The following is a 26,201-nucleotide window of genomic DNA, read 5'->3' on the forward strand; positions in this document are numbered from 1 at the left end:
CTAACCCTGTGATTCCTACCGAGCGTGCCAGACACGTATTACTTTGGTAACGCCTGTAAAAGTGTTATGCGAATAAAGTTATCTGAATCAGAGACTGTGCCTGTATCTCACTATTTATCTACGATTTCTCAGCTCGGTCCTTTCCCCGCACCTTTCCTTCCTAGTTCCTATCAGCTGTTTCATCTACGTTTTCTGCGTGGTGTATTCTCCAAGCTGACTCGTCAGAGAAGAGAGACTTGTGGGAAGTGCAGTTTTCTTCAGACTGAAATTATCAGTCAAGGACGCTAGCCTAATGCCTCAGAGGACTACAACTCCCGGAATACGGAGTGGGAACCGCTTCGCCAACTCAAAAACCTGTCCCTGCGACTGGTCACGTGGCCTGCAAAATGGCTACTTTGATGTCATTTGGATTATAATATACTGCTGTGAAGGATATTTGTGGTTATTTTTCCTTATGAAATAACGACAGTATTTGCGGGAGGATGCAGAAGATCAAGTCCTTTATGATTCCCCAGGTAGTGATTTGTTTGTTTGCACAGTAACACACTCCAGCCTAGTAGCAGATGTTGGTGCGGCTTTAGGCCGTCCTGCAGATATCCAGCGTTCTCATTAAAGGCTTGTATACATGTTCATCAGGGGAAAATTAAGACCAGTAGTAGATTTTTGCCTTGGAAGGGATTGGTTTTCTTTGCGAGATTATTTTTGCTTTTTATTTCCTGTATGAACCAGACTGTAATTTGCTGATATTTGCAGGTTTCTTACAGTTGCAACCAAGCTATTTTTAAGTAAATAAATATTTACTTCTACACGGTCCGTTTCTGTTTTAATTATTTTTTTGGGAGGACGGTTAGTGTAGATATTAAACTGCTAAGAACTTAATCAAATATTCAACATTATGTATACAATTCTGCTGTTCCTTGTATTTGGATTTCTCAAACTGTATTTGAAATGCATTTTTGATCATACATTTATAGCAAATAGGAATCTTCTCTGTTACTGTAGAAAGTTATAAGCAGTGATATTTACCAATACATCAAGATCTACTGAAAGTTTTCTTTAGGATATGTCCAACACACATGGTTAAAAATACCGAACTGGAAATATGATGTAGCACAACCTATGCAGCATAGTTTTTAGGAGAGAAAATATTGAGAATGTTTTTTTTCCTGTACTGTTCAGTTTTCAATATTTTTCTCAGCTGACAAAGTCATTTTAAGAAAAATATTCACTTTTCACCAGGTTTTGTTCAGAAATTTTTTTGTCCAGTTTCATTGTAAAATATGTTTACATAATATTTATTGTAAGCTGGTCAGATGAGCTCATCTGATCATGATGAAGGAGCAGGATTCTTCTGGTATTAATTGACCAATATTATGTAACATGTTATGAGGCAATAATCAAAAGTGTCCATAGTAACTTTAACCATTGGGTTTACACCAATATCAAACCAAACTCCACAAGTAATTTTGTTTTGATTATTGCCTATGGAAAAATTACCGACAGAGATTTGTGCTTGCTTTCTATGCAAGTAATTTTCCTGAACAAAACACATGTAGTTTTGTATAATCAAAACAGTGCCCTTTGGTTCAACGCTGCAGCATGCAAGTAAAAATACTTGTATTGTTGAAAAATGCTATGTCCAGGGTGAACAGTAATCAAGGAGCCAATTTCTGCTGGTAAAATTGCTTTTCCTCCAGAATTGCCTTTAATTATTGCTTCACAGAGGTGAGAAAACCATGGACTGAGTTTATTCAATTGTTTAAGGGGTGCTGATACCCCACTATAACTAGTGTACCATCTACATCTGTCCAAATCAGGATTTTATTCATGGGGGTAGGCTTTGGGTGTACATTCTGTCCTGCTCCCTCTACTCTTCATGGTTCCATGCAACTCCGAAATAAACTATGGAATGCACTCCAGTGGAATCCAACTGTCTTGCTTATTTCTGGACACAGTGACACAAGGAGAATGTAGGTTCCAGACATGAGGTAGAATGTTGCATTTAATAGAATTCAAAACTATAAGGGCATCAATAGATATTAACCCTGTTTGATGCGTTTTAATAGTCCAGCCATCGACTGTGCCACGCATGCTTTTGAGAATTCACTCATAGTGGAACTGTTGGATCCTCTTGGTGCTCACATGCAGATAACTTGCCCCATGGCTTGGCAAGAGGAGTCCCAGAAAAAAACTGCATAATCCTCCTTGGAGTCTCCAAATTGATCTGCAGAGAACTGCGTTCCTCTAAGGCAGCATACTGACAAGAGCAGTTGTTGCTTGCTCCCATAAGTCCATTGACACATGAGCATGCTTATATATATATATATATATATATATATAACAGCCAAAATATAAAAACTGACAACCCCCAACATGTACACATGTATTAAACAATTGGAATAATGATGTTAAGCACTATAATATACAGTACATCACTGCACACCCAGTGAAGCAGCATCATATTAATTGGTCTAATCATCTATCACCTCTATTATGACATTATTACTCACAACATACTGGTACAATGATACCTTAAGTATATTCTTTGAATTTGATTTCTAATGCTATAATATTTGAAAGAAAAAGGGATATGCAAATATTACAAACCCCAAAATCACAGTATTTATTAATAACAATAAGAGCTCATTTAAAGATAAACACATATCCCATTAGACCAATATAGAGGGGAAAGCCAAGAAAAAGTCCATGGGGCTACAGCCTAAATTATCATAAAAGAAAAAAAAAAGAGAAGTATTCTATTAATCTGTATTGGACAACTTTGCCATATGTGTGTTAGTGGCACCGTACTGAGACATGAATTAACTTGTAACTTCCTGTTTAGAGTCTGAAAAGACTCTTAAATGCAATGGCTCAAAAAACATATTCCACAGCATTTAATACCACAACACATTTGCATGGATGAGGAATAAAGCATTTAGCTCCCAAGAAAAACACCTCAAGAAATATATCTAAGAATTTCTTCCTGCACTGTTGTGTGGATCTTTCTAATTGGGTCATTCATCAACTTGCTTTAGGGCCCGAACACGTGTTAAATGGGGTCTAATGCGTGTTGTGTGCATGATAAATAGTGCAATGTAATCTAGCATGCAAATTTTAATTTTAGTATGCAAATGGGAGGAGTTAATGTAAATTAAGGTGTCCTACTGAATTCCACAGAAATTTAATGCACATTAACGCAGGATTTAATGTCAGAAATAACTTTTCTTTTGAAGTAGAAGGGGAAAAAGTTTTTATTGCATGCCTGCGGCTGTTATAGAGGATCGCGGCTATTATCGCGTGTGATAAAATGAGGCCTTCTATCAGACACATCTACCAGGCCCTCCTGGGCCAATAAAAACACCTGTTCTTACTTGGCCTGTCTTCCTAAAACCGTAATGTTTGTGGCAAGTTTTCTTGTTGGGGGATAATGAATGCTTAGGAGGTTCGCCGCAGACAACAAGAAGAAGAACATTAACCACAAGAACAGGCAAAGGAAGTTCCAACCCCTCCTGAGGAAGTCTCTGCACCGGAGCATGTGTCACTGGCCCTGCAGGGAGAGGGTCGGGGCCCACGGCAGCACTTGGCTCACAGGCGAGCACATATTTCCTTCACAAGCCTCATTGCTGGGCATGCCAGAGGATTATGTGGTTAGCAGATATTGCCTCTGTTCTCAGGCTATCCTGGAATTATATGAAGAAATCAGAGGGAATCTGGATCCAGTAATGGAAAAGTCCGATGCTGTGCCGGTCTTCACCAAACTATTGGCCACCCTGCAGTTCATGGCAATTGACTCCTTTCAAATGACAGTAGGGGTTGTGGGGAGAATGTCCTAAACCACTTTTTCCCACTGTCTGGACCAGGTCATAACAGGCAAGTACCAGCAGATGAGGTGCGCCTTAAGAGTGATGGGTCAGCCGGGATGTCATGCACAGTTTGTCTTGCCCATCACACAGGTAAACCAGAAGCAGCAGCCTGTGCATTTTTTGGGCCAGGCATATTCCCTGTGTCAGGGCTGACAAATTTGTATCCCTGGAGGACATAGTGCAGAGCAGCCAGGGACTTGCACGTTCAGACCACAAGGTAGAGGTTTTTCTGCTAGGATAGGTGTGGCAGCTCTGATGTACTGCTTCAGGTTTTGATGACTGTAACAAACGAGTAGCCTTAGCTTGGTTGTAAGGAGCTGCCATTCATTTAGTGGAATCCCCAGATGCAGTTTACTAGTCTGGAAGATCTGACACAGATTCAGCTACTGCTATAGTGGTCATATAGTGTGACAGGAAAAGGTGGCATGCACTTAGGCTTTTAAGGCTCATGCTAAGCTAGAGGTTAGCTTCTACTGTCTTATAGCATGCTGTGATTTGGCAGCCATATCGCAAAGTGACTGTCAGGTGAATGATGCCCCACTCTGTGTTTGCTGCAGAAGATTTGGGATACGGGTGCAGACTTGGCGTCTCACCCCTGTTGCTATTCCCAGCATTCCAGTGCAGGGGTCCCCAACCACCGGTCCGCGGACCGGGACCAGGCCGTGGGAGTTTTTTGCCGGTCCACGGCGCCGCCAAGCACCGGCAGGTGTGTCGCGCGCTCCCGGTCTCTCCCGCTGCTCTTTCTTCCCTGCTGCCGTTGCCGCTGGGCTATCAGCACGTTCAAGCCCAGCGGGAACGGCAGCGGTGCAAAAAAAAAAAAAAAGCTGTGGCATCCGCGGCTGGCCTTTTCTTCTTCCCGCCCTCTCCCCCCTCTGACCCGGAACAGGAAGTGATACGCGGTGCGCGGGAAGGAGAAAGAGCTGTGCCGCATGAAAAAATAGCAGCGGCGACAGCAGCATCGGCCCCCGAGCAATCGAAGCAGCTGATAATAGGTAAAGGAGACAGCAGCATGAGCCTCCCGCGGCCGATGGGATTCTTCTTTCTTGGCCTGCGGGGGCTGGAGGAGGAGGTGGTGCAGCTACCGTTTGTGCTCGGGGGGGGGGGGGGGGAGGAAGTGAGTGAGAGAAAGAGAGAAGCAGGCAGCCAGCCTGTGTGTGATTGACTGGTCAGAGAGCTGATGTGTGTGTGTGTGTGTGTATGTGAGAGACAATGAAAGTGATTGCTCAGGGAGATGACTGATGTGTATGTGAGAGTGTGAGACATTAGTCAGGGAGGTGACTGATGTGTGTGTGTGAGAGAGAAAAAGCATGGAAGTGAGAAGTCTGGGTATGTGAGAAAGCATGGGCGTAAGAAGCCTGGTGTTGTGGGGGTGAAAGAAAGCATGGGAGTGAGAAACCTGGGTGAGTGTGCATGCATGAGAGAGAGAGACTGCTTGGTAAGGTGACGGTGTGTGTGAGAGAAAAGACTGGTGTGTGAGAATGTGATTCAGGGAATGAGAAGCCTGTGCACGTGGAGAGTGAGCATGGAAATGAGAGAGACTGGTGTGTGTGTGTAACAGAGAGAAAGTGATTATGGGAATGAGAAGCCTGTGCATGTGAAGAGAGTGAGCATGAGAATGAGAAACCTGGGTGTGTGTGAGACACAGCATGGGAGGGAGAAGCCTGTATATCTGAAAGAGAACATGGGAGTGAGAGACTGGTGAGTGTGTGTGTGTGTGAGAGAGAGAGACAGAGAAAGTGATTATGAGAGTGAGAAGCCCAAATATGTAAGTAGAACACGGGAGTGGGAAACCTGTGTGTGTGTATGGCATGAGAGAAACTGTTCAGGAAGGTGACTGGTGTATGTGTGCCAAAGACTGTTTGGGAGATGATTGGTGTGTGAGAGACAGAAACTGGTCATGGGGGCATGACTGGTATGGTGTGTGTGTGAGTCATGGGCACTAAGGAAGAGGACCATAAGTATAGAGCTTAGCTTCTACTGCTGCTTCTGGTGTGTGCCACGGCCTGCAGGGAAGGGTAGTAGGACAGCTGCTGGAGAGGGTAAGTAAAAGTGGCTTTTTAAGTTTATTTTTCTTGACTGCCATTTTAATTGTGTGATGTCTGCTTTTTTGAAATATTTTATTGGTGTTTGGAGAATGTTTAATAGTTTTTATGAGTTTTTAATTGTTGGATGTTATTCTGTTCATAGCTGCTTTGAAACATTTATTCTGCTTATTAGTATAGTTTTACAATTATTTCTGTGTGGGGATCTATAGCTGCTTGCTAGTTCTGTTTTCCTAATAAGAGGTGTATTGGTTTTTAGGACCTGATTTAATATTTGTAGTGTTGCCTTTTCATAGATAGGGTTGCTCCTGTTTGAGTGTATTCCATAATACAGGTGTAACTGTGTGCAGATTAGTTTATGTGCATTACTACAGATCCTGGGAGTATGTTAGGTCGGTTCTGTATCTGTTACCGAGATGAAATATTGTGCTAGCATGTAAGCATTTGTATCGGTCTTATTTGTTGTGTTTTCTCAAGAGGACATGCATTGGTGGTAAACTGCTGTCTTTTCATAAGTAGGGCTATTGAGCCTGGAAGTAGAAGGAGTTTGAGTTACTGTTACTGAGATGTCACCAGAACCAGAATATCTTTTTTGTAGGGTGAGTTGTATGGGGAATGTCATAATTCTGCTTTACATCCATTATTGTGGGTCAGGGGGGTTCCCGTGGATACAAACTGTACTTTTACATCTAGCCCCATGACGATCATGGGTCAGTGTGCCATGCATATGAGAACCTATGGTGAGTTGAGTCACATTAACATTATAAATGTCATAATTAAATAAGTGTGCACTAAAATCCAACCCCCTCCATAACTCCGCCCTCATATGACCAAAGCCCCGCCCCTGCCCCGCCCTGCCGGGCCATGGAAAAATGGTCTTGCTTGAAGCCGGTCCCTGGTGCAAAAAAGGTTGGGGACCACTGCTCCAGCGGAGACAAGGTACAACGAGGCTTTATGTTCTACCCACTGTGTCATAGAACGCACATTTGGAGTACTCAAAAATAGATTTCACTGTTTGGACAAAATGGGTGGAGCTTTAAAGTATGCCCCACCCAAAGTAGAAGATATAGTGCTGCTCTGCTGTGTATTTCATAATCTTGCTCTACACCATGGGATATCAGTGGAAATACATCAAGATCTACCTCTGGATCCCCCATATGCACTCACACAAGCAGAGGACACCATGCTGAGTGGCATCCAGCTTTGTCAAAGCCTCATAGAACACTTCTTTGCCTGTTAGGCCTCAACTACCCCTTCCCATTCCATGGAAGGGAGACCAATAGAATATTTGCACCTACTTTCCTCTCTGTCACCTTGCTTTGACTCACTACTCTTCTATCTGGGTCATTATGTAACAGAAACCACGTATGCCTTCTTAAGCTTTATCTTGACAATGGAGTAGTAGAGTGTATTTGAAAAATAGTAATCAAAGTAAAGATAACACCAAATACATGTGGCTGGCCTAGTGTTTTCTGACTGGTAGTCTAAAAGAGGCATGTGTCGCAAGATATTTGGTGTAGGCTGTCAACACAGTGTTCATAGCTTGGCCTAGCTTACGTCATTTGGCTTGATGGACCTACCCCTAGCTTCCCTGACCTAGCTTTCGCATGTGGGTGAGATAGTGCTATAGGTGTGAAGGAACTCCAGCTGGGCCTTGAACATGGAGAGCAACAGCTCTAGAAATCCTATAAATCACAAGTAGTTCTGGAGCTTAAATCACCTTCTAACGCTACAGGTAGATAGTTTAAAGTATCAGTCACAGAGTTACCATTTTACAGCCTCATTCCATAGCTGCAACTGTGTGCAGGTGGAGTTATGCACCTGTACTTGGGATGCCTTATGTCTCATGGGCCTGCAAAGACACTGCTGACAGCACTGTCTCAGCTGTGTCAGAGCCAATGATGATGACAGAGTGCCAACCTAGCAGGCCTTCAGTTAGAGCTTTTCTAAAGCGGCTGTCCAACATTGTGGCACTCATAATACTCACAGGTCATTCCAAGCTAGCATACCTCTTTGTGGTTGCATGCACCCATACACAGATGCACTCTGCTACAGCTACCTAGGCAAAATGTCAACTATTATGTACAGATGGTGAGGGCCTTGCCTGCTGAATATCATGTTGGTTAGGTTCTCGGGGAGGTTAGACAAGGATGCTGGTCAGACTGTGTGACGACAGTAGTGGGAATCAGATGGTGTTATGCCTTCACTTGTATTTGCAAGTCACCTCAGAAATGTCAAGAACACAAAATAGTTTTTAATGATTCTAAGAGCACCCACATATCTCCTAAGAAAAGGTTCACATCATTGAACCCAATGCAAAATTGTGTTAAAAGCAAATTGCCTCACCTGACACATCACAGGTAGCCTTTGTCAAATATGGAGATGTCATGATGCTGCAAGGCCCTTGGCTGGTCTAGTCATGTGGTGCTGCTGTATGTATGTACCTATAAAATATACAGAGTAGTTTGCTTGTTGCGATAGCTAGTAGCAGTTACAGTCCTTATGCTATCTATGGCCACCCTTAAAGCACAGAGGCTGAGGACTTCTGGGGCAAACAGGTTTCAGAAAGGTCCATTTCTAAGGTTAGTCACTATCTTTCAAGGCTTTTATGGCTGGCAGGAGTTGTTGTCCTATAGGCTGTCTCTCATGAGGTGTTTGTCATTTTTACAGTTAGTGGTGAGCAGGGCAGGTGTTCTGATAGACTCTCAATGATTAGCTCTATGTCTAGCATAAATGCTAGAAAAGCTGTTGTCAGTTGATGACCTCAGGAGCCTACAACTTGCCTTATTAGAAAACCTGTATGTATAGAGCAAAAGCCACGTATAACAGGACTAATCATACATAAGCCAACATTATTTTCTTCATTTTTGAGACCCTCATCTAAAGTCAGGATGGTGTAGAAATCACTTACATTTGGTTAGTGAATCATTATCTTATTCACTTAGACCATTGAAGTGACCAAAACAGATTTGCTTGTAATCATTGGTCTCATTTTTTTTGTTAATACATTTAAAGTCTTCAATGAAAACATTTTGATGCAGGCACTTCTTAGAATTCTTTAAGATATTAGAAGCCTTTCTGATGAGGGGGGTCTGAAAAAAGAAAAAAATAATTTTGGCTTATGTATGATTAGTCCTGTTATACAGTGGTTTTTGCTCTTTACATATATCATTAGAATACCTGTCATGCTGAATGTATGGGGCAACTGTTTCTAGAAGTGTCATGTGATTGGAGGTCTGCCTGGCCCCAAGGAACAGCAGGCCTCCTAGCTGTCTGCTCTTGGCCTGTTAGATTTCTCTAAGCTACATAATTCCCTCACTCCTCCTCAGTTGTCACACAGCTGCTGACACAGTATTAGAGCAGCCAACAAGTAGAAGACATTTTGTTTGATGTGGAACCTAAAAAGGGTTTTGTCCAGATTGCCTTTTAGGTGGAGTGAGGACTCAGGTAAGGGGCCCAATGTTAAGTTTTGTAGGGTGATTAGTGTAACTTGTCCATAGCACCACACAAGCTTTACATGTACACTATGTACCCTTTGGCTCGGCCACTTGCAGCTGCTCATTTATGCTCCCTAGAGATAACACACCTAGGGTTTTATGTCATTTTTAAGTAGCCCTCTGACTGAAGACTTATGTCATGATAGCATTTAGTGCCAGAGCCAGATAGAAAGGCTATTATTTGGTCAGAGGTGATAGCTTCACAATTTTCGAAGCCAGTGGTTTGTAATAGGTGCACTATGACCTTCACATAGCTAGACAACCGATTGGACCCTAACAGAGTGAAGACATAACTACTGCACCTCTAGCCAAACATTTCTACACCTATTCTACCAGACTGCATATGGAGGTGAACACTAGCTAGCTAGTGCCCAGCTAACAGACTGCATATGGAGGTGAACACTAGCTAGCTAGTGCCCAGCTCACATACATGGTCATGTACCCAACAGTTAGCTAAGTGTATGCTCTGTGGAGAAGCAACTGAAGCCAATACTGAAGCTCCACAGTAAGGAGCTTCCTGTTTAGCTCTTGCTGTCTTCGTTGGGAGCATATAGTCTGCTTTTGGTTGTATGCCATAGGCCATATGGTTTTGCCTGCCACAAAAATACCTACTTGGAATGGCCAATGGCACTCTAGCATGCAAAGTCATGTGGATTCCAAAAGTTTGACATAGTGAACTCTTAAGAAAAAAGCACAATAAAAACACAAGCAGAAAGTGTTCTTTCAAACCTGTGACCATTTTATTACACAATATATGTCAGACTGAAAGCAAGTTAACTTCTTTAGTAATCACATTCTGTAAGGACAAGATATGTAGTTGCACATGACATTGTAACAGAAATGAACAGCACATTGAGTGTAGACCTCTACATACATTGTTCCAAATGGCAACATTACATAAACAGTATTAGCATCTTATCCTTTTGCACAATCATTATTACAGCAAAGAAGATAGAAAGCAGAAGTGGTACCCTAATAGTTATAGTATTGCTCTAAGGTTAGAGCTGATAGCAGCACAACTATGTGATGTTAACCAAAAGGTGCCAGGCAGACCATATTGAAAGAGTGCACTTAAGGGGACAGCCTAATGGACATGGCCATGGCAGCAAATATAAAGTAGCAGGCAGCAGGACCAGGACTGGAGAGGCCAGCATGGAGGCAGGAGCCCCAGGAGAGGTCACAGTAGCATGGAGGCTGGAGCCCCAGGAGGAGACATCAGCATGGAGGCAGGAGCCCCAGGAGGAGATGAAAAAACAAAAACAAGACCGATGCCTTGGAAAGAAGATTTATTCAATTAGAACAGAACCCACCTGACTCTGGCCAAGTTTCGCCCTTATGGCTGCATCAGGGACTCTTTAAATTGAATAATATCTAGAGTATGTACTCAGACACAATGTGTAATTTCTGGAAGTATCCAATAAGATTGTGTTTGTGTTCTTTAAAAAACCTGAAGTTGGTTACAGATTGTTTTCGTTGAAAGGTGCCATCGTATGGAGCACAATACAACACCCTTAACCCTGGATATAAAGACTCTTTGAGGACTACTGATCAAAATATGTTTTTAAAGTCACATGTTATCAATAACTAAACCAGTGGATACTTCCAGAAATTACACATTGTGCCTGAGTACATAATCTAGATATTATTCAATTGAAAGACATAGGTCTTGTTTTTGTTTTTTCACATCCGTGGCTACCCTAGACCAATTACCGCTTTGCTTTGTGGGCCCTAGGAAGAGAGGCAGCAGCATGGAGGCTGCAGCAGGATGAGATGAGATACCAGTATTAGGAGCAGGAGATGAGAAGAGACAGAAGCTGGACTGTGACTGGAGACTGCATCAAGGAGGCTAGAATATGGGCAGAGCAAGGAGAAGGGCGTTAGAAGTAGACAGCAGGCCAACACTGGCAGACAGACCATTCCCATTATCAGGCCACCATAGGAACTCTGTAGCCAGGATGGACCCAGCAGGCTTCTTCCATCTAGCCCGCAAAACAATTCTTATTTAATTTATTTAAAACTTTTATATACCGTCATTCCATATTCAATCACGACGGTTTACAATGAATAGAAAATAAAATCCATATAATAAAAAATACAATAGAATTTATAAAAAAAGAAATTATCAAAATAAAAACAATATTATAATATAAAACAAACTTAAAACTAACAATAAATGAAAAAGCATGCCTCATTCAAGTTTAGTAAAAGAAACATCCATGCCACAATAATTTTGGTTATTCCATGTCCTTGAAAGCTTTCTTAAGTAGCCATGTTTTTAAATTAAAAAAAACAAAAAAAGCATAAAATCTGCTTGCATCCTCAATTCTGTCAGTAAGGAATTTCATAATTTGGGTCCTGAGATTGATATGGCTTTCTCCCTAACTTCACTAAGATGTGCTGTGTGTGTACAGAAGGTACCATTAGAAGATCCTTGTTAGATGATCTTAAATTTCTTTGGAGTGTATAAAGATGGATTGCCGCATTAAGCCATTCTGTTTTTTCGCCATTAATACAGCTATGTAAAAGGCACAAAACTTTAAAATCAATTTTAAATTTTACCAGTAACCAATGCAAGGAAATTAAAGTTGGAGTAATATGATCGAACTTTCTACATCCAGTTAAGCATTCTGCAATAGCTGCAACGGTCTTAATGTACATGCTGGGAGGCCAAGAAAAAGGGCATTACAATAATCTAAGTTTGAAAATAAAAGTGTTTGGAGGACCGTATGAAAATTCTCATAAGTGAGCAAAGATTTTAAACATCTTAATGTGAGACGTTTGTTATATCCATCTCTTATTTTTCTACTATCAAGCTTTCTCAAATTCAAGTCACTATCAATTATTACTCCTAAATCTCATGCATGTGTGACTAATTCAGTTTTGGTAGAATCCATTTGAAAAAAAGATTTATTTACTCTCAATTTTCCATTAAATATAATCTTAGTTTTATTGAGGTTCAAAATCAATTTCATGTGAACTAATGTTTTAATTGCAGAAATGTAGACTTCAGCTAATTTCAGTGTATTGTGTATCATATCTTTGATTGGTACCAGAAATTGAATGTCATCTGCATATAAGTAGTACATGATACCTAAACCAGCTAATAATTGACATAATGGTAACATAAATGTTAAAGAGAGTGGCTGACAGAGACAATCCCTGTGGCATACCGGAATCTAAACTAGTTTTCTCTGATAATGAATTGTCAATTCTCACTTGAAATGATTGATTTTGTAAGTATGAATTAAACCATTGCAGAGTGATGCCACTAAGGCCCATTTCAGACAACTGACGAATTAAAATTTGATGGTTTACTGTCAAAGGCGGCTGAGAGATCAAGCAGTATGAGTAAATATGATTGGCCAGCATCAAATCCCCTTAATACGGTATCTGACAGAGCAAGCAATAATGATTCAGTGTTGAAGTGTTTTCTGAAACCGAATTGTGAAGGAAATAATATATTTTAATCAGTGTGCTCTGTGAGTTGGGCTTGTACAACGTTGTCTAGAATCTTAGAAATAAATGGAAAATTAGATTTAGGTCTGAAATTATCTAAAATATCGGGATTAGAATTTTTCTTTTTTAGAACAGGTTTAACAACTGCACATTTTAACGGGAGAGGGTCTTTCCTTCTGATAATGAGAGATATGTTATCTTAGCAATAGAAGAGATTATATGAACCACTGACTTTGGGCCTCTTCCATCTAGATGTCACAGCAACTCTATTTTTGCTTAACTTTGTACTGCTGTCATTATTATATATTGCTATGCCTGTTTGTTTCAACTCCCTGTTTTCTACTCCCTTGCTATTTGTAACTTTGTTTTCATTTTTTTACCCTTGTTCGATGTAAACCGGCATGATGTCCCCACGAATGTCGGTAAAGAAAAAACCCTAAAATAAAATAAATAATAAATAACTCTGAAGTAAGAAAGCACCTAGTAGGCTTCTTCCATCTAGTAGGCACAGGAACTCTATAAAGAGGCTTGTTTGACAATTCTTGTCCTTAGGCGTTACAGGGCAGCAGTTTGGATCCTTCATGGCCTTTTGCCACTATGTGGCTTGCCATTTGTGGAAGGCATGTCTTTGGGGGGGGCCTACCCTTGGGTCTTCTCTTGGGCCGGGAACTGCTGCATGGCGGGGAGTCATGGGATGCTGGTGAAGGAACAGGTGCAGGCTCCAGCACTTGTTGGAGAATCAGGGTCAGGAAGCTGGTGAGGTTATTAATGGAGGTAGCTACTGTGGAGCTTGTTGTGCTGCCTTCTGGTCACTCAGGGTTTGTGTCTGGCCGTTGACAGCCCTCATCAGGCACACTAGCTGCCCAAATGTGGTACAGGTGGACACTGTGACTCCTTTCTACTTGGTCCAGTTGCTCGTGCATTGAGGGCTTTCTCGGTGCTGATGCTGGTGCTGTACTCTGTGCTGGTACTGTGCTCATCATGGCCGGAGCTGAGGTTTGGGCCTTCAGAAGTGGCATGAGGGGGCTGGTAGGCTGCTCCGGCTCAGTGCCTGCTGTCTCGTGCTGGCCATGTGGTATGCTGAAGCGAGGTTGTGCTGATTCCATTGTGTCCCACTGCAGGCTGGGTTTGTCCATGAATGAACATGATCAAATTTGAATTGACTAGAGGAGGGACAATATGTAAATCTACAGCTCTAGCACTAAACTTTCAAAAGGGAAACTTTGATAAACTGAGGAAAACAGTTAGAAAACACTGAAAGGTAAAGTTGCAAAGGTTGAATGTACAACAGGCATGGACATTGGTCAAAAATCTTTAGTACTTGCATCCCCATTCCGAATGTACACTAATAAATGTAAAACCATTATTTAACAATACCATCTTAGAAGCGCATTCCAGATGTATTCCACACATTAAGAAATGTGGAAGTAAGGCCAAACAATTACGAGCATGGTTAAAAGACGAAGTGAAAGAGGCTATTTTATAAAAAAAAAAAACTTCCTTCAAAAATTGGAAAGGATCCATCTGAAGAAAATAGGAAAAAGTATAAGCATTGTCAAGCTAAATGTTAAACATTGATAAGACCAGCTGTGAAAATTTGAAATGAAGTTAGCTGTTGAGGCAAACACTCATAATAACATTTTTTTTAAATATATCCAAAACAGGAAACCTGTGAAGGAGTCGGTTGGACTGTTAGATGATCTGAGGTGGAGGCCCTCAGCATCCAGTAGCATCCCAATTTATTCTGACCGAATGTCCTAGGTCAGTAGCTCAGCGGTCGCTGGTGTGAAACCAGGCAGCTCTAGCCCCATTCCCCCAAAAAAAGAAAAACAGGAAGAGCAAGGAAGAAGGAAAAACACAAAAGGCTGAACCAGCTTCTGTGTGGTACCAGGTCCCACAGTCCACTGTGTAAAAGGGATAGTCTGGTTCCTCTCCCACAGGAGTTTTTGTCCACTTGAAAATGCACACCAACAGACACAGGATAGGGAAAAAAGTCCAATCTAGAAACGGGCATCATGTTGGAGCCACTTCAGCAGAGCGTGGTCGGGTACTAACTGGAACTGTCTCCCCAGTAAATAGTACCTTAGTGTTTCCAACACCCATTTTATGGCCAGACATTCTTTTTCTATTGTGGCATACTTTCTTTCATGAGGCAACAACTTCCAGCTGAGGTACAGTATGGTATGATTTATACCTTTGTGTTCTTGAGAAGGAACCGCTCCGAAACCAACCCTGGATGCATCTGCTAAAGTCTACCCCCTTCAAGACATGTTTGCTAGAGAGGGTGGCCTTTAAGACTTCAAAGACCCCCTGAGGGTCAGGTAGCCAGGGTAGTTGGTTAGGTGTATTTTTTTTTCAACATCTCGGTGAGGGGGATTAGCTAGGCTAGCGAAGTGGGGTATAAAGCTCTTATAGTACCCTACTAATTCAAGAAAGGTGTGTTACTATTTCTTAGTCTGTGGTTGCATATAATCCTGGATACTCGCAACTTTATCAGCTGGTGTACCTCCCCCTGACCCACTACATAGTGCAGAGGGAAGTGCATCATCTAGGCTATCTTGCACTTTTTTGCATTCATGGTTAACCCAGCTGCCCCTAATGACTTTAGCACTGCCTCTACCCTGGGAAGTTGAGACTCCCAGCTCGGAGACTGGATGACAATATTGTCGATGTATGCTGCACAGAGGAGAACTATGAAATGGTCATTGACTAAGGTCATCTTTTGATAAACCGGACTGATGGGGAATTTAAGTAATTCCAAGACAAGTTGTTATATAACCCCAGGCATAAAAAGGGCATACATTTGTGTTTGAGTTTTGCTTTCTTTTGTTTTCCCTTGTTAAGCCGGGGATGAGGAAAAGATGTTATACAGCCTCTGGCTGTTAAGAACTCATAGGAGAGTGTGTTGTTCTGGGCACCTTCCCAGTACTAGTAGATGGGAGCTCATAAGGTGACCCTGGACCAGGCCTTTTTCCCATCCTGTCATTGTTGGTGTACTTTTGAAATGGAAATTTACCTCTATGGGAGTGGGAGAGGAACCAGACTGTTCCTTTTATACAGGGGACCGTGGGACCTGGTGACTACAAAGAAGCCAGTTCAGCCTTTTGTGTTTTTCCTTGCTCTTCTTTTTCTTCTTTTGAGGAGTGGAACTAGAGCTGCCTTGTTACACACAAGCAACCGCTGGGCTACAGACCTAGGATATTCAGTCAGGACAAACTGGAACACTACTGGATGCTGAGGGCCTCCGCATCAGATGACAGACACCCTTACTTCCCGGAGCCCTTCCTCTCAATGGGGCCATAGCACTAGGTTGATTAAGTGTTGGAAACTGGTGGTGGCCTCATGAAGGCCGAATGGCATCCTGGTAAAATGGTAAAGTCCCCTTAGGTTAGTTTTCTTTTTGGAGGATTCTTTAAGAGGGATTTGCCAATATCCTTTGGTAAGATCAAGAGTGGTTATATATTGGGCTTTTCCTAGTTATTCCACTAGCTCGTCTACTTGTGGCATTGGGTAGGCATCAAACTGTGATAAGTTTATTTACTTGATGGAAATCAGTTCAAAATCAAAATGACCCAGTTTTGGGTACCAGCACATTTGGGCTACACCAAGCCCGTCACTATAGTTTACAGATGTGCCAGGATATCATTTACTGATGATGAGGAAACATTTATTGAGACTACATCCAGGTTCAATAAGATTGGTGTATGGGTGAAGCATTTGAAAAAACAACTGAATACATCTCATTTAATGAAGTTGGTTACTCAATGGAATGAAGAACTGAGGATGGAGCAGAAGGATGCAGATATCGTGAATGCTTTTAATGTTGTTTATTGGTATTTATTACCAGCTAACCTACGAGAAATTCTATTTAAAATTTTACATCGTGTTTAGATTACTAGAACAAAGGGAGTTAAGATGCATTGTGGTCGTCTGATGTATGTTTAAAATGTAATTACTTTAGTGGGCATCTATGTCATATGTTTACAGAATGCCATAAACTGCAATCTTGTTGGAGCTGAGAGAGATCTGTCCTGTGGGAAGGTAAAATGTTGTATTTACACTTATTTGCTAGGGGTATTAGTGTGCCCATCCATAGTAAAAAAGACAATTCTCTCATATTGGCATAGTGAAGAATTGCTTTCTTTCAATACCTGGAAATCAGTAATGCAGCATCAAGTCTCTTTGGAAATGCTAAAGAGAAGAGAATTATACAGAAAAAAGATTTTATTATTTCAACTGGGATATTTTAGTTCATGCGAAAATAATGTTAAAGGTGGATTAAAAAATTATCTGATGCCTAGTATATGAATGAATAGGAGGGGGATTAGTTGCTGTATGTGAAATGATAATGAAAATGTGCTTTATGTGTGGTATGAATGGTATAAGTGAGGAAAAGGGGTTTTTCATAAAATAGTGAGATATTCTCAATGTATAGTGAAGGCATTCCTACGATTGTCAATAGGGGACACATATGCTATTGTTAAGTTGGTTGTCATGTTCAAAGTTTAGTTCTTGCTTACTAAAAATTAGTATTAAAATAACATATAATAATAAAAAGTGTTTAAACATAAAATAAAATATAAGCAGTAGGGGGATCCAAGATGGCATTGGGTGAGGACGTTATGTAAGAGCGCTCTGGAGTTTCTTGTTTCCTCGTTCTTTTTTCCACTCTACAGTATGGTTAAAAGACACAGAAGGCTTTGAGGGGATCACCCTGCTTCCTTGCAAACTGTCTTTTGCATCAATTGACGATCTCGGAGCTACTCCTTGTTTCAACTCCGGGGCTAGTCTTCGATGTCTCAGTCTCCGAGGGAGTAGAACACCGGCCTGAAATGTTTCCGGACATCTCACTTAGTCCTGATGATAGATCTCCGTCTTCCCTGATGCGGCTGCAAGAAATGCCGCTGTCTGTCAATGTTACTTTGGGCCAGGATAGCCCAGATACTGACCAGGGGGTGCCAGTGGTGATTGCTCGAAGCCTGGGTGAGCAGGGATTTGGCGCAGGAAAATTGCAGATTCATAAAGGCTCAGGGACATCTCAGTCTTCTGTTGGATCCTCAGTCACAGCTGTGGAGCTTGTTGAAGGAGGAATGCCATCTAAATTACATCAAGGTGAGCCTGCTGCAATCTCTGTTTTGAGCTTTTCCGTTCATGCGTCCTCTCCCATAATCTTGAAGAATATCTAGATTGTGCTTGCTTTTGTGCAGCAGATACTTTTCTATCTAGAATACAAATTCAGGAGACTCTTGCCTCTGCTCACACTGAAAAAATATCTGTCTTGGAAAGAGACTTGGGTAAAGTTTTGTCTGTTCATAACACCTTGATTCAAGATAACTCTGTAATACATCAAAGGTTGACGTCACTAGAGAACTTTGCAAGATCTTCTAATCTCAGGATATTAAATTTTCCAGTGGTCTCAATGATATCTCCTGTAGAACATTTCAAGACCTATATGAAAGATGTACTTGGGCTTTTTCAATCTGCTCTTCCATCGATCCGTAAGGCCTACTATCTTTTTCCAGCTAAAAGGTCTACTGGATCAGGTGCTGCTCAAGATGCTTTGAATTCTGGAGGTGAATCTTTGGGCATCTTTACTGTTCTTGAGACTACATCAGAAGATGTCACATAGATCTACCTTAATTGTGACCTTTTCTTCTAATTTTGATCTGGACTTGATTCTTCATTTATATTTTCAAGCTATGAATATTTCTTTCATAGGTGGCAGGCTTCAAATTTTCCCTGATTTTTCCAGGGCCACTCAGGCTTGCAGGAAGGCCTTTCTTGATATGCGACAAGAGGTTGTTGATCTGGGGGCTCGATTCTTTGTGCGATTTCCATGTAAATGCAATGTTAGTTTTTCCTCAGAGAAATGTGTTTTCCTGGATCCTATCCAGCTTAGATACTTTATTAATTCCCGAGCTCCAGATCAAGTTTAATATAGGTTTGCCCACTCTGTAGGAGGGCATTTTGATTTGGGTTAATATGTTGGATTGACATTGCGTTCTCACTGGAAGATTCTTATTTTCCTTATAACGGAGATTTTTTCTCTTTTCCTGTCTTTTACTCCCTTTCTGGGTCCCCCTCCTCTTATTGTGGCCTGTTAGCTGGGTTGGGATTTTCTTTTTTCTTTTCCTGTGATTATTACTATGTATTTGCTATTGTTTGCAAGTTTATGCTTCTGTATATTTAAAATGATAAAACAAAAAAATAGAAGCCATCATTGAGCTCTTGCACATATGTCTGTACAGCTGCTGCCTCCCTCTCAGAAAATGTTTTTTTAAAAGTATATTTAGTTTAAAAAAAAACTGTGCTGTAAACGATACATTGGAATTGATAAAAATACTTTTCTAATACTGTAGCTGTGCCATCCTGTGCTATGGGCTGTCTCTTTAGCTTTAGGTTATTTGCTTTTCCTGGGCTGGAAAGGGGTCCTTCCACATTTGAAAAGTGTTGAGATTTATTTACCTAAATCAGGATGAGGTCTCCCATACCAATAATTTAATTATATTGTTTAAATTCTATATGTTACATTATATCACCAGATTTGGAGTAGTAGTGACTCCTCTGACTGATTAGGGTGTGTGTAACCTTTAATAATGTGAGCTTGAGGTAATGAATTTACAATAAAAGAAGGGAAGGAATTGAGATTTACATTATAAATGTAAGTAAAAGCAAGTTTAAAATGTTTTGTTAAACTAGTTCTCAAAGTACAATGTTTTATTTCATTATGGTAATTTAAATTTATTTACTTACATTTATTGATTGCTTACTGCCGAAGCTCTGTCAAAACATACACAATAAATTCCGACATGCAGTAAGCATACATACAGTCATAGCATAAACTAAAATTAAGTAACATTAAATACATTCCTAGATGTCAGAAATATTCAGTTGTCTCTCTTAAAACAACTAATATCTGACATGGCTGATAAAATATGCTAAAATAAGAAAATTGGCTAAAATTAAAATTGATTTGTAATTAAAAAGAAAAAATAAATAAGCAAGTCTTAAGCATTGTCTTCAATGTCAAACTCTAAGGAAGATGAGGAAAGAACCAATGGCTAAAAGTGATTATACTTGAATTGCTTTTTCTGATTTGAGTATAGTTGCATAAATATTTACACTTCAGTAACTGAAATAGTTGGCAACTGGCAATCCGGGCTTTGGGAATGGAAGAAAAATGCATGATGATGGATGTTTACTTTTATGATTGTAAAGTATGAATATTTAAGATGTGATAAGGCTGTAGTCATATACTGAAGGGTTTCAGTACATAGACAAATCTTCTTATGTATGGCTGATGTATCGGTGACTGTAATTCTTTTTGCTGAGATGTTGAAGATCATTGCCCAGGGAAACTGAATGCGTTTAATATCTCTTTTATCATTTATGAATCTGTTATTGGATTATTAATAGTATCATAGTCTATTCTTGGTGGCCATGATCTAGTGAAGATCTTAATTTCATATATGCATGAGTTATTTACCTCTAACAGAGCTTTAGAGATGTCTATAGCCCACATGGAAGATCCAAACCAGGGACCTTCTATGGTGGGTCTTCCCCAAGATGTTTGTTGATAACCTCCTATATTCTTCATCTAGCTCTCTTTGTTTCATCAGGGTTAAAATTACTTTGCTTATAAAAGCATGGGTTCAGAATAGATTATGTGACTTTAAACACTGATGAGGAAGATTGGTAAGGTCTTGGTGGATAGGAGGATTTTCATCAGCCTTAATATGCTGGTATTCTCGGAGGATAGTAGTATTGCAGTGGATAGATGGAGGTACAATATCTGTTAGCATTGACAGCCACAGTACCGGTGTAGATTTAAGGGTTCCACAGAATGTTGCATTACAATATTTAAACATTGAGAATTTGTGTGTGTCTACTTTGGCCGATACTGGTGTGCAGAATTCAGCTACTGAGTTCCTAAGGGCTGTTGTTGATATCTGTAGCACTGGTGCAGATGCTTTCTAGCTTGTGTTTACCAATTTTTGGATCAAATTAACCCTCAGCTACCATGTTTATTTAGCTGGCCCTTAAAAGTTAATGTGCATTCAAGCATCAGGCTGAGAGAGACTGAGGTGAAATCATGCTTTGCCTTATTGCCATAAATATGTACATTCAAGGTTTTCTTTGCATTCCTGCTGTCAGGGTGGAAAGCAGTGACAGGTGGTTTTTTTTTAAGTTTGACTTAAGTTTCCAGTTCCGGAAGTATGCTCATCTCACCCCAAAGCCCCAAAGTATGCTCATCTCACCCCAAAGCCAACCGATCCTCCCCCCTTTTCCTCAGTTCCAATTTACTCAACAAGTCCGTGATCTGGGTATCATTCTTGATGGTCACGTCACACTAAAGAAATTCATAAATAACATTCTAAAAGATGGCTTCTTTAAACTCCACACACTAAAAAAACTCAAACCCTTATTACATCCCCCCGATTTCCGTACAGTTCTCCAAACCACAATCTTCGCCAAAACCGACTACTGCAATTCCCTACTCCTCGGCCTACCTAATAATGCCATCCATCCCATTCAAATCTTACAAAACACCACAGCCCGGATCTTGACCAATTTACGTAGACATGACCATATTACACCTGTTCTAAAAGACCTACATTGGCTTCCAGTTGCCTCCCGCATACAATATAAGGCTCTCTCTCTCATCCACAAAGCCCTATACAATCCCGAAATGAACTGGTTCAATGAATCCTTCCGTTTACACCAGTCTAATAAGCCCACCAGACTAGCACATCTAGCAACCATGCCTATCCCCTCTCCTAAACTCTATAAACTCACTTCCACAAGAGCCCGTGCACTATCGATAGCCGGGCCGACCCTCTGGAACAAAATGCCTGTTGAACTACGGCAAGAAGAATGCCTCAAATCTTTCAAGCGGAAGCTCAAGACCTGGCTCTTTGCAAAAGCATACACTTAATTTTTCACTATACCTCACCACTGTTCCCACTCTCCACACTCCTCCCCTGTTTCCCTTTCTTCCGCCCCACTCTCCCCTCCCTTTTCTCCCCCACCTTCTTTTCTTTCTCTCTGCCCCCCTCTTTCCTTGCTCTCCTCCCTTCTCTTCCCCATCTTATCTCCTAGCCTGATTAAAATTAACCTCATAGTTTTCTTTCTTTTGTACATATGTATATAATTGCAATTCTTGTATATAATTTTATTGCAAAACTTCCCATATTATTGTTCCCCCCCTCTCGTTAATGCCTTGTTATCATGTTTTTTACTGTTCAATGTAAAGCGCCATGCCGTGCGTTTGTTTTGCGTTACAATGTGAACCGATATGATATCCTGGATGAATGTCGGTATATAAAAATTTTAAATAAATAAATAAATAAATAAATAAGTATTCTTCCAACATGTTTAAGTCCCTGTTCAGAATGCATTTAAGTTCATTAAAGATGGCTCCTTGTGTGGCCAAGATGAGGCCATCCACACACTAGAGATGCAGGTTTTCTGGAATATTTTGACTTTGGAGAAGAGTAAGAGATCTGAAGAATACAGGGTGGAGAGGGGAAAGAGTGAGAAGCTTTCAGCAGTGGAGAGAGAGGAGGAGAGAGTGTGAGATGGCTGCAGGGAAGAAGGTGAAGAGAGAAAATGAGTGGGAGGGAAGGTGAAGAGATGAGGATAGTGAGTGGGGGCTGGAGGAGGAAAGAGGGGTCTGTTGCTGGTTGGGATGGGGGGAGAGAACGGTTGTGGATTGGAGGAGGAGAATGAGAGGGTTGCATTAGGGTGCGGTGAAGGGATGTGCATGTGCCAGGGGAGATATGCACTCAAAATGTACTCCTACGTCTGTCACCCTCCCCTCCACAAAACAATTTTTTTTTTTGGGGGGGTGGGGTAGTAGGCAGAAGGTAGGAATACATGCTGAATGCATTTAATCTCTGATGAATAAGTCTTGGGGGAATTGTAGAATTCATGCATTCAGGGGTTTTCATTTAAAATTGTACCATAACGCGTTGGGACCCTCCTTTTTTGGCCCATGGCAATTTTGGGCTTTCAACTCAGATAAACTTTACTTTTACAGGTTCTGACATTACTTTTGTAAGCATGATTGGAAATCCGTCAGGAACAGTAGAAACAGACCTAGGATTAAGTTCAAGTATGATTGCTGTACTTCTTTCTTGATCAGGAAAAAGACGGTGGACAGTAGAACATGTCCATACTGGTCTACCACTGGACAGAAACCCTTCTACTGATTTGCTTTGGGTTGTTTTGTGATATCCTTATCAGAATTAGTAAGAGTGCTGTTGGTAAAGTTTGCTTGTTTATTAATTGATGCATACAATGCATTAACATTTAGTAAACTTTTTTTTTTTTTTTTAGGGCCCCAAAAGTCCTCAGGAGAATGTACATGACCTGAGTCCGATTGAAAATTTTCGCATTCCTAGTAAGGTATGGTGTACATGGTTTATATGCCAGTTTTTACATAGCTAACACTTCACTTGCATTTTGTGTGACTTAAGCATGTAATCTAGGTTTTACTGCTCTTGCCACTATCCTCTGAGCTCCATTATGTAATAGAATTTGTGTTGTGATCTGGTATCATCCCCAGATTTAGAACAGGCACACTTCTGGAGTGTCCCAGTCCATTTGCCCCTGCACTGTAGAGCAACTTTGCGGATTTCAGGAATAGTTTTATGACCTGTTCGGAGCAGTGTGTTAGCTGAACAGACTTGTAGTATGGCTACCTCCCCAGGTAGATAATCTTTTAAATGAAAAGGTGCTCCAAGGAAGCTCTCGTAACTCTCCAGAATATTTTTTTTTCTTTCAGGCTCCTGTTTTTTTTTTTCCCTCCATCCATTTGCTGAAAGCTTGATAGGGAAACAGTTAGTCATAATTAGAAGACTGTTTTGCATAGTGTTCAACAGTATCACTCCATATCACACAGTGGACTTGGGCTCCCTTGCCATGCTCCCGCTGTTTGAGTTACAAGACTTGGTGGGGGAGGGGTACATATAAAAACTATTGTGGCTTGAGATCTCTCTCACCAGGACAGGGACCTTGTAGCCACACTGGCAGGCTTGCGCACAGATTAACCTGCGGTTGGACGCGCGCTTTGGACTCATGTTCATAACCCCTGATGCAATAAGGGGATTGGCATGTCCAAAATGTGTGTCCAAACCAGGGCATAGCTAATAGCGCTCATCACATGTAAATGCCATGTTGATGAGGCTATTAGCTAGTACCCCCGATATAAAAAAATAAAATAAATAACTGTGTGCCCGATGTGCACATTTTAACCCTCAAAAATTTACTCCATCTCCAGTGCTGGCATTAAGTCTTGAGGAGCTCCAAATGTTGAACAGAAAATACTGGCGATATTAAGTCGGAGGAACCACAGAAAGCAGCAACGTGAAAAAAAAAAGTCTTGATGGCTGTCAGGTTAGGAAAACATGCTCAATTTACGAGCGTCTGTTTTCCTAACCCGTGCACAGCCACTTCACCTGGGCACTCGATGTCAAGGAGGTGCTAGGGATGCACAATTTCCCATAGCACCTCCTTTGGAGTAGAGGATCTGGGTAGACCTGGCCCTAAACCAAAAAAAAAATTCTTGTTTTGCCAGGGCTTGAGATCCTTCTCTTCCTCCCTCCCTCCAACTCTTCAAGCTCTTTTCGTCCAGCCACTGCAGAGGCTCAGATACTCAGTTACTGTTTTTCCTTCTTTAAAAAAAATAAGAAGAGAAAGACAGCACACTAAAGAGAGCAAGATGATGAACTGCAGTAGACACAGTTGCAAGCTGTGTGTGGCTGTGTTCCATGGCCCCTGCATCAATTCACTAGAGGTGGTGAGTAATTGAATGAACGAAACTGGGAGAGAGAGGGAGGGAGGAAGCCGTGGCAGCTGCAAGCTGTGGCAGGAGAGAAAGACAGCCCTACGGGACCGCGTGGAGGTGGCTGCACACTATAAAAAAACAAAAAACAAAACCCAAAAACCATACAAAGAGGAAAGTGAATAGTTTCGTCCATGGCAATTATGATCCAAGGATGCAGATGTGCATGTGGGGGCCAAGAAAGTAGCTAGTGTAGCTGGTTTCTTCTACCCAGTCTGTGATGGCCCTAGCCCAGCCTCCCTGCAAGGGAGTCAGACCCCGTCAGGGGCCCACCAGATGGGATTTTCCCCCAGAGTTGGTACTAATAATTCACCACGCGTTCTGTGCCATGCAGAGGTCTGGGGACCTTGGCGGAATGAGCGGGGCCCATAAATGCTTACAGGAAGTGTTAAGAATAAATGCCTCCACTGCTGTAACTTTCACTCTGGATTCTGGGGAAGAAGGATAGTTGGCGGACGAGTCAGGAGCGCAAGCACACCTCCGAGGTCACAGGAGGACGTAGATTGCTCATTGGAAGAAGAAAGTGCTAAATAGTGAGGTTATTTTGAAAGGATGAGCTTGCATCCCTTTTTGCCAATGTCCAGGTGGCATTGAAAATCTCAAGTACCAAGGTGGATGATATGGCAAATGGTGACCCCATCCTCAGGGCTTCCCTTTCATGAAGCCCTGAGGTAGATGGTACTGATAGAATGGGAGTTCCTTCAGGGAGGACCCTGCAAAGGAGAAGAGTAGATTATTGCAAATTCTAAGGTGGACGCACTGGTGTCGGCAATGGCCAGAGAGCTACCATCCCTGTAGTGGGAGGTACAGTGCTAAAAGAGCCTCGGAATAGGAAGATAGAAGCAGTCCTTAAGCAGGCCTTCTCTACAGGGGCCTTGGCAGTCCAGGCTTTGATCTGCAGGGGCTATGTAGCTCGGGCTGTTTTACACTGGATTCAGCAGCAGCTCAAGAATTAAGAAATTGCCCTCCTAGAGTCAGCAGTGGCTGCCTTGGCGAACACAGTGTTTGACTTGATTAGAATGGATTCTAGAATGGAGTGGTATCTATGAGACTGCTTTGGATGCTCAGCTGGGCGGCAAACTCTGCTTCTAATGCACAACTGTGCAAGCTTTTCTTTAATGGGGAACTTCTGTTTGGGAAAGATTTGGAGAATTTGGTACGGGATCTGGGCAAAATCAAACCCCAAAAACCTCCAGAGGATGTGGGGTCCTAGGTGGTAGCATTTTAGGTACAAACATAAAAGGAAAATGTCAGGTTTAGCAACTGTATACACTGTAGAAAGCAAATCTCAGTACTTTTGAGAGGTCAAAAAGCCAAGGAGAGACCCACCAGCAGCCGCAGGTAGAAGACGCCCGCCACAATGATATCAGGTGGGCCCTTCTGCCAGTAATACTAGTAGGGGGACACTTAGAATGGTATTATGCAGAGTGGGCCCCAATTTATTTATTTATTAAGGTGACTTATATACCATTGTTCCAAAAGAAGATCACAACAGTTT

General features: G+C 41.5%; 1 protein-coding gene across 1 annotated transcript in view; it reads left to right on the top strand.

Moving 5' to 3' along the window:
* The first annotated feature begins 304 nt into the window (after nucleotides 1-304).
* The window catches only part of VPS50 (VPS50 subunit of EARP/GARPII complex), a 620,793-nt gene continuing 594,896 nt past the window's right edge, over nucleotides 305-26,201 (top strand). The window contains 2 exon segments of the mRNA XM_029588894.1: nucleotides 305-515; nucleotides 23,197-23,265. Coding sequence (XP_029444754.1) covers nucleotides 483-515; nucleotides 23,197-23,265 — 102 coding nt within the window. The 5' untranslated portion in view covers nucleotides 305-482.

The sequence above is a fragment of the Rhinatrema bivittatum genome, chromosome 2 (assembly GCF_901001135.1).
Source record: "Rhinatrema bivittatum chromosome 2, aRhiBiv1.1, whole genome shotgun sequence".
NCBI lineage: Eukaryota > Metazoa > Chordata > Amphibia > Gymnophiona > Rhinatrematidae > Rhinatrema > Rhinatrema bivittatum.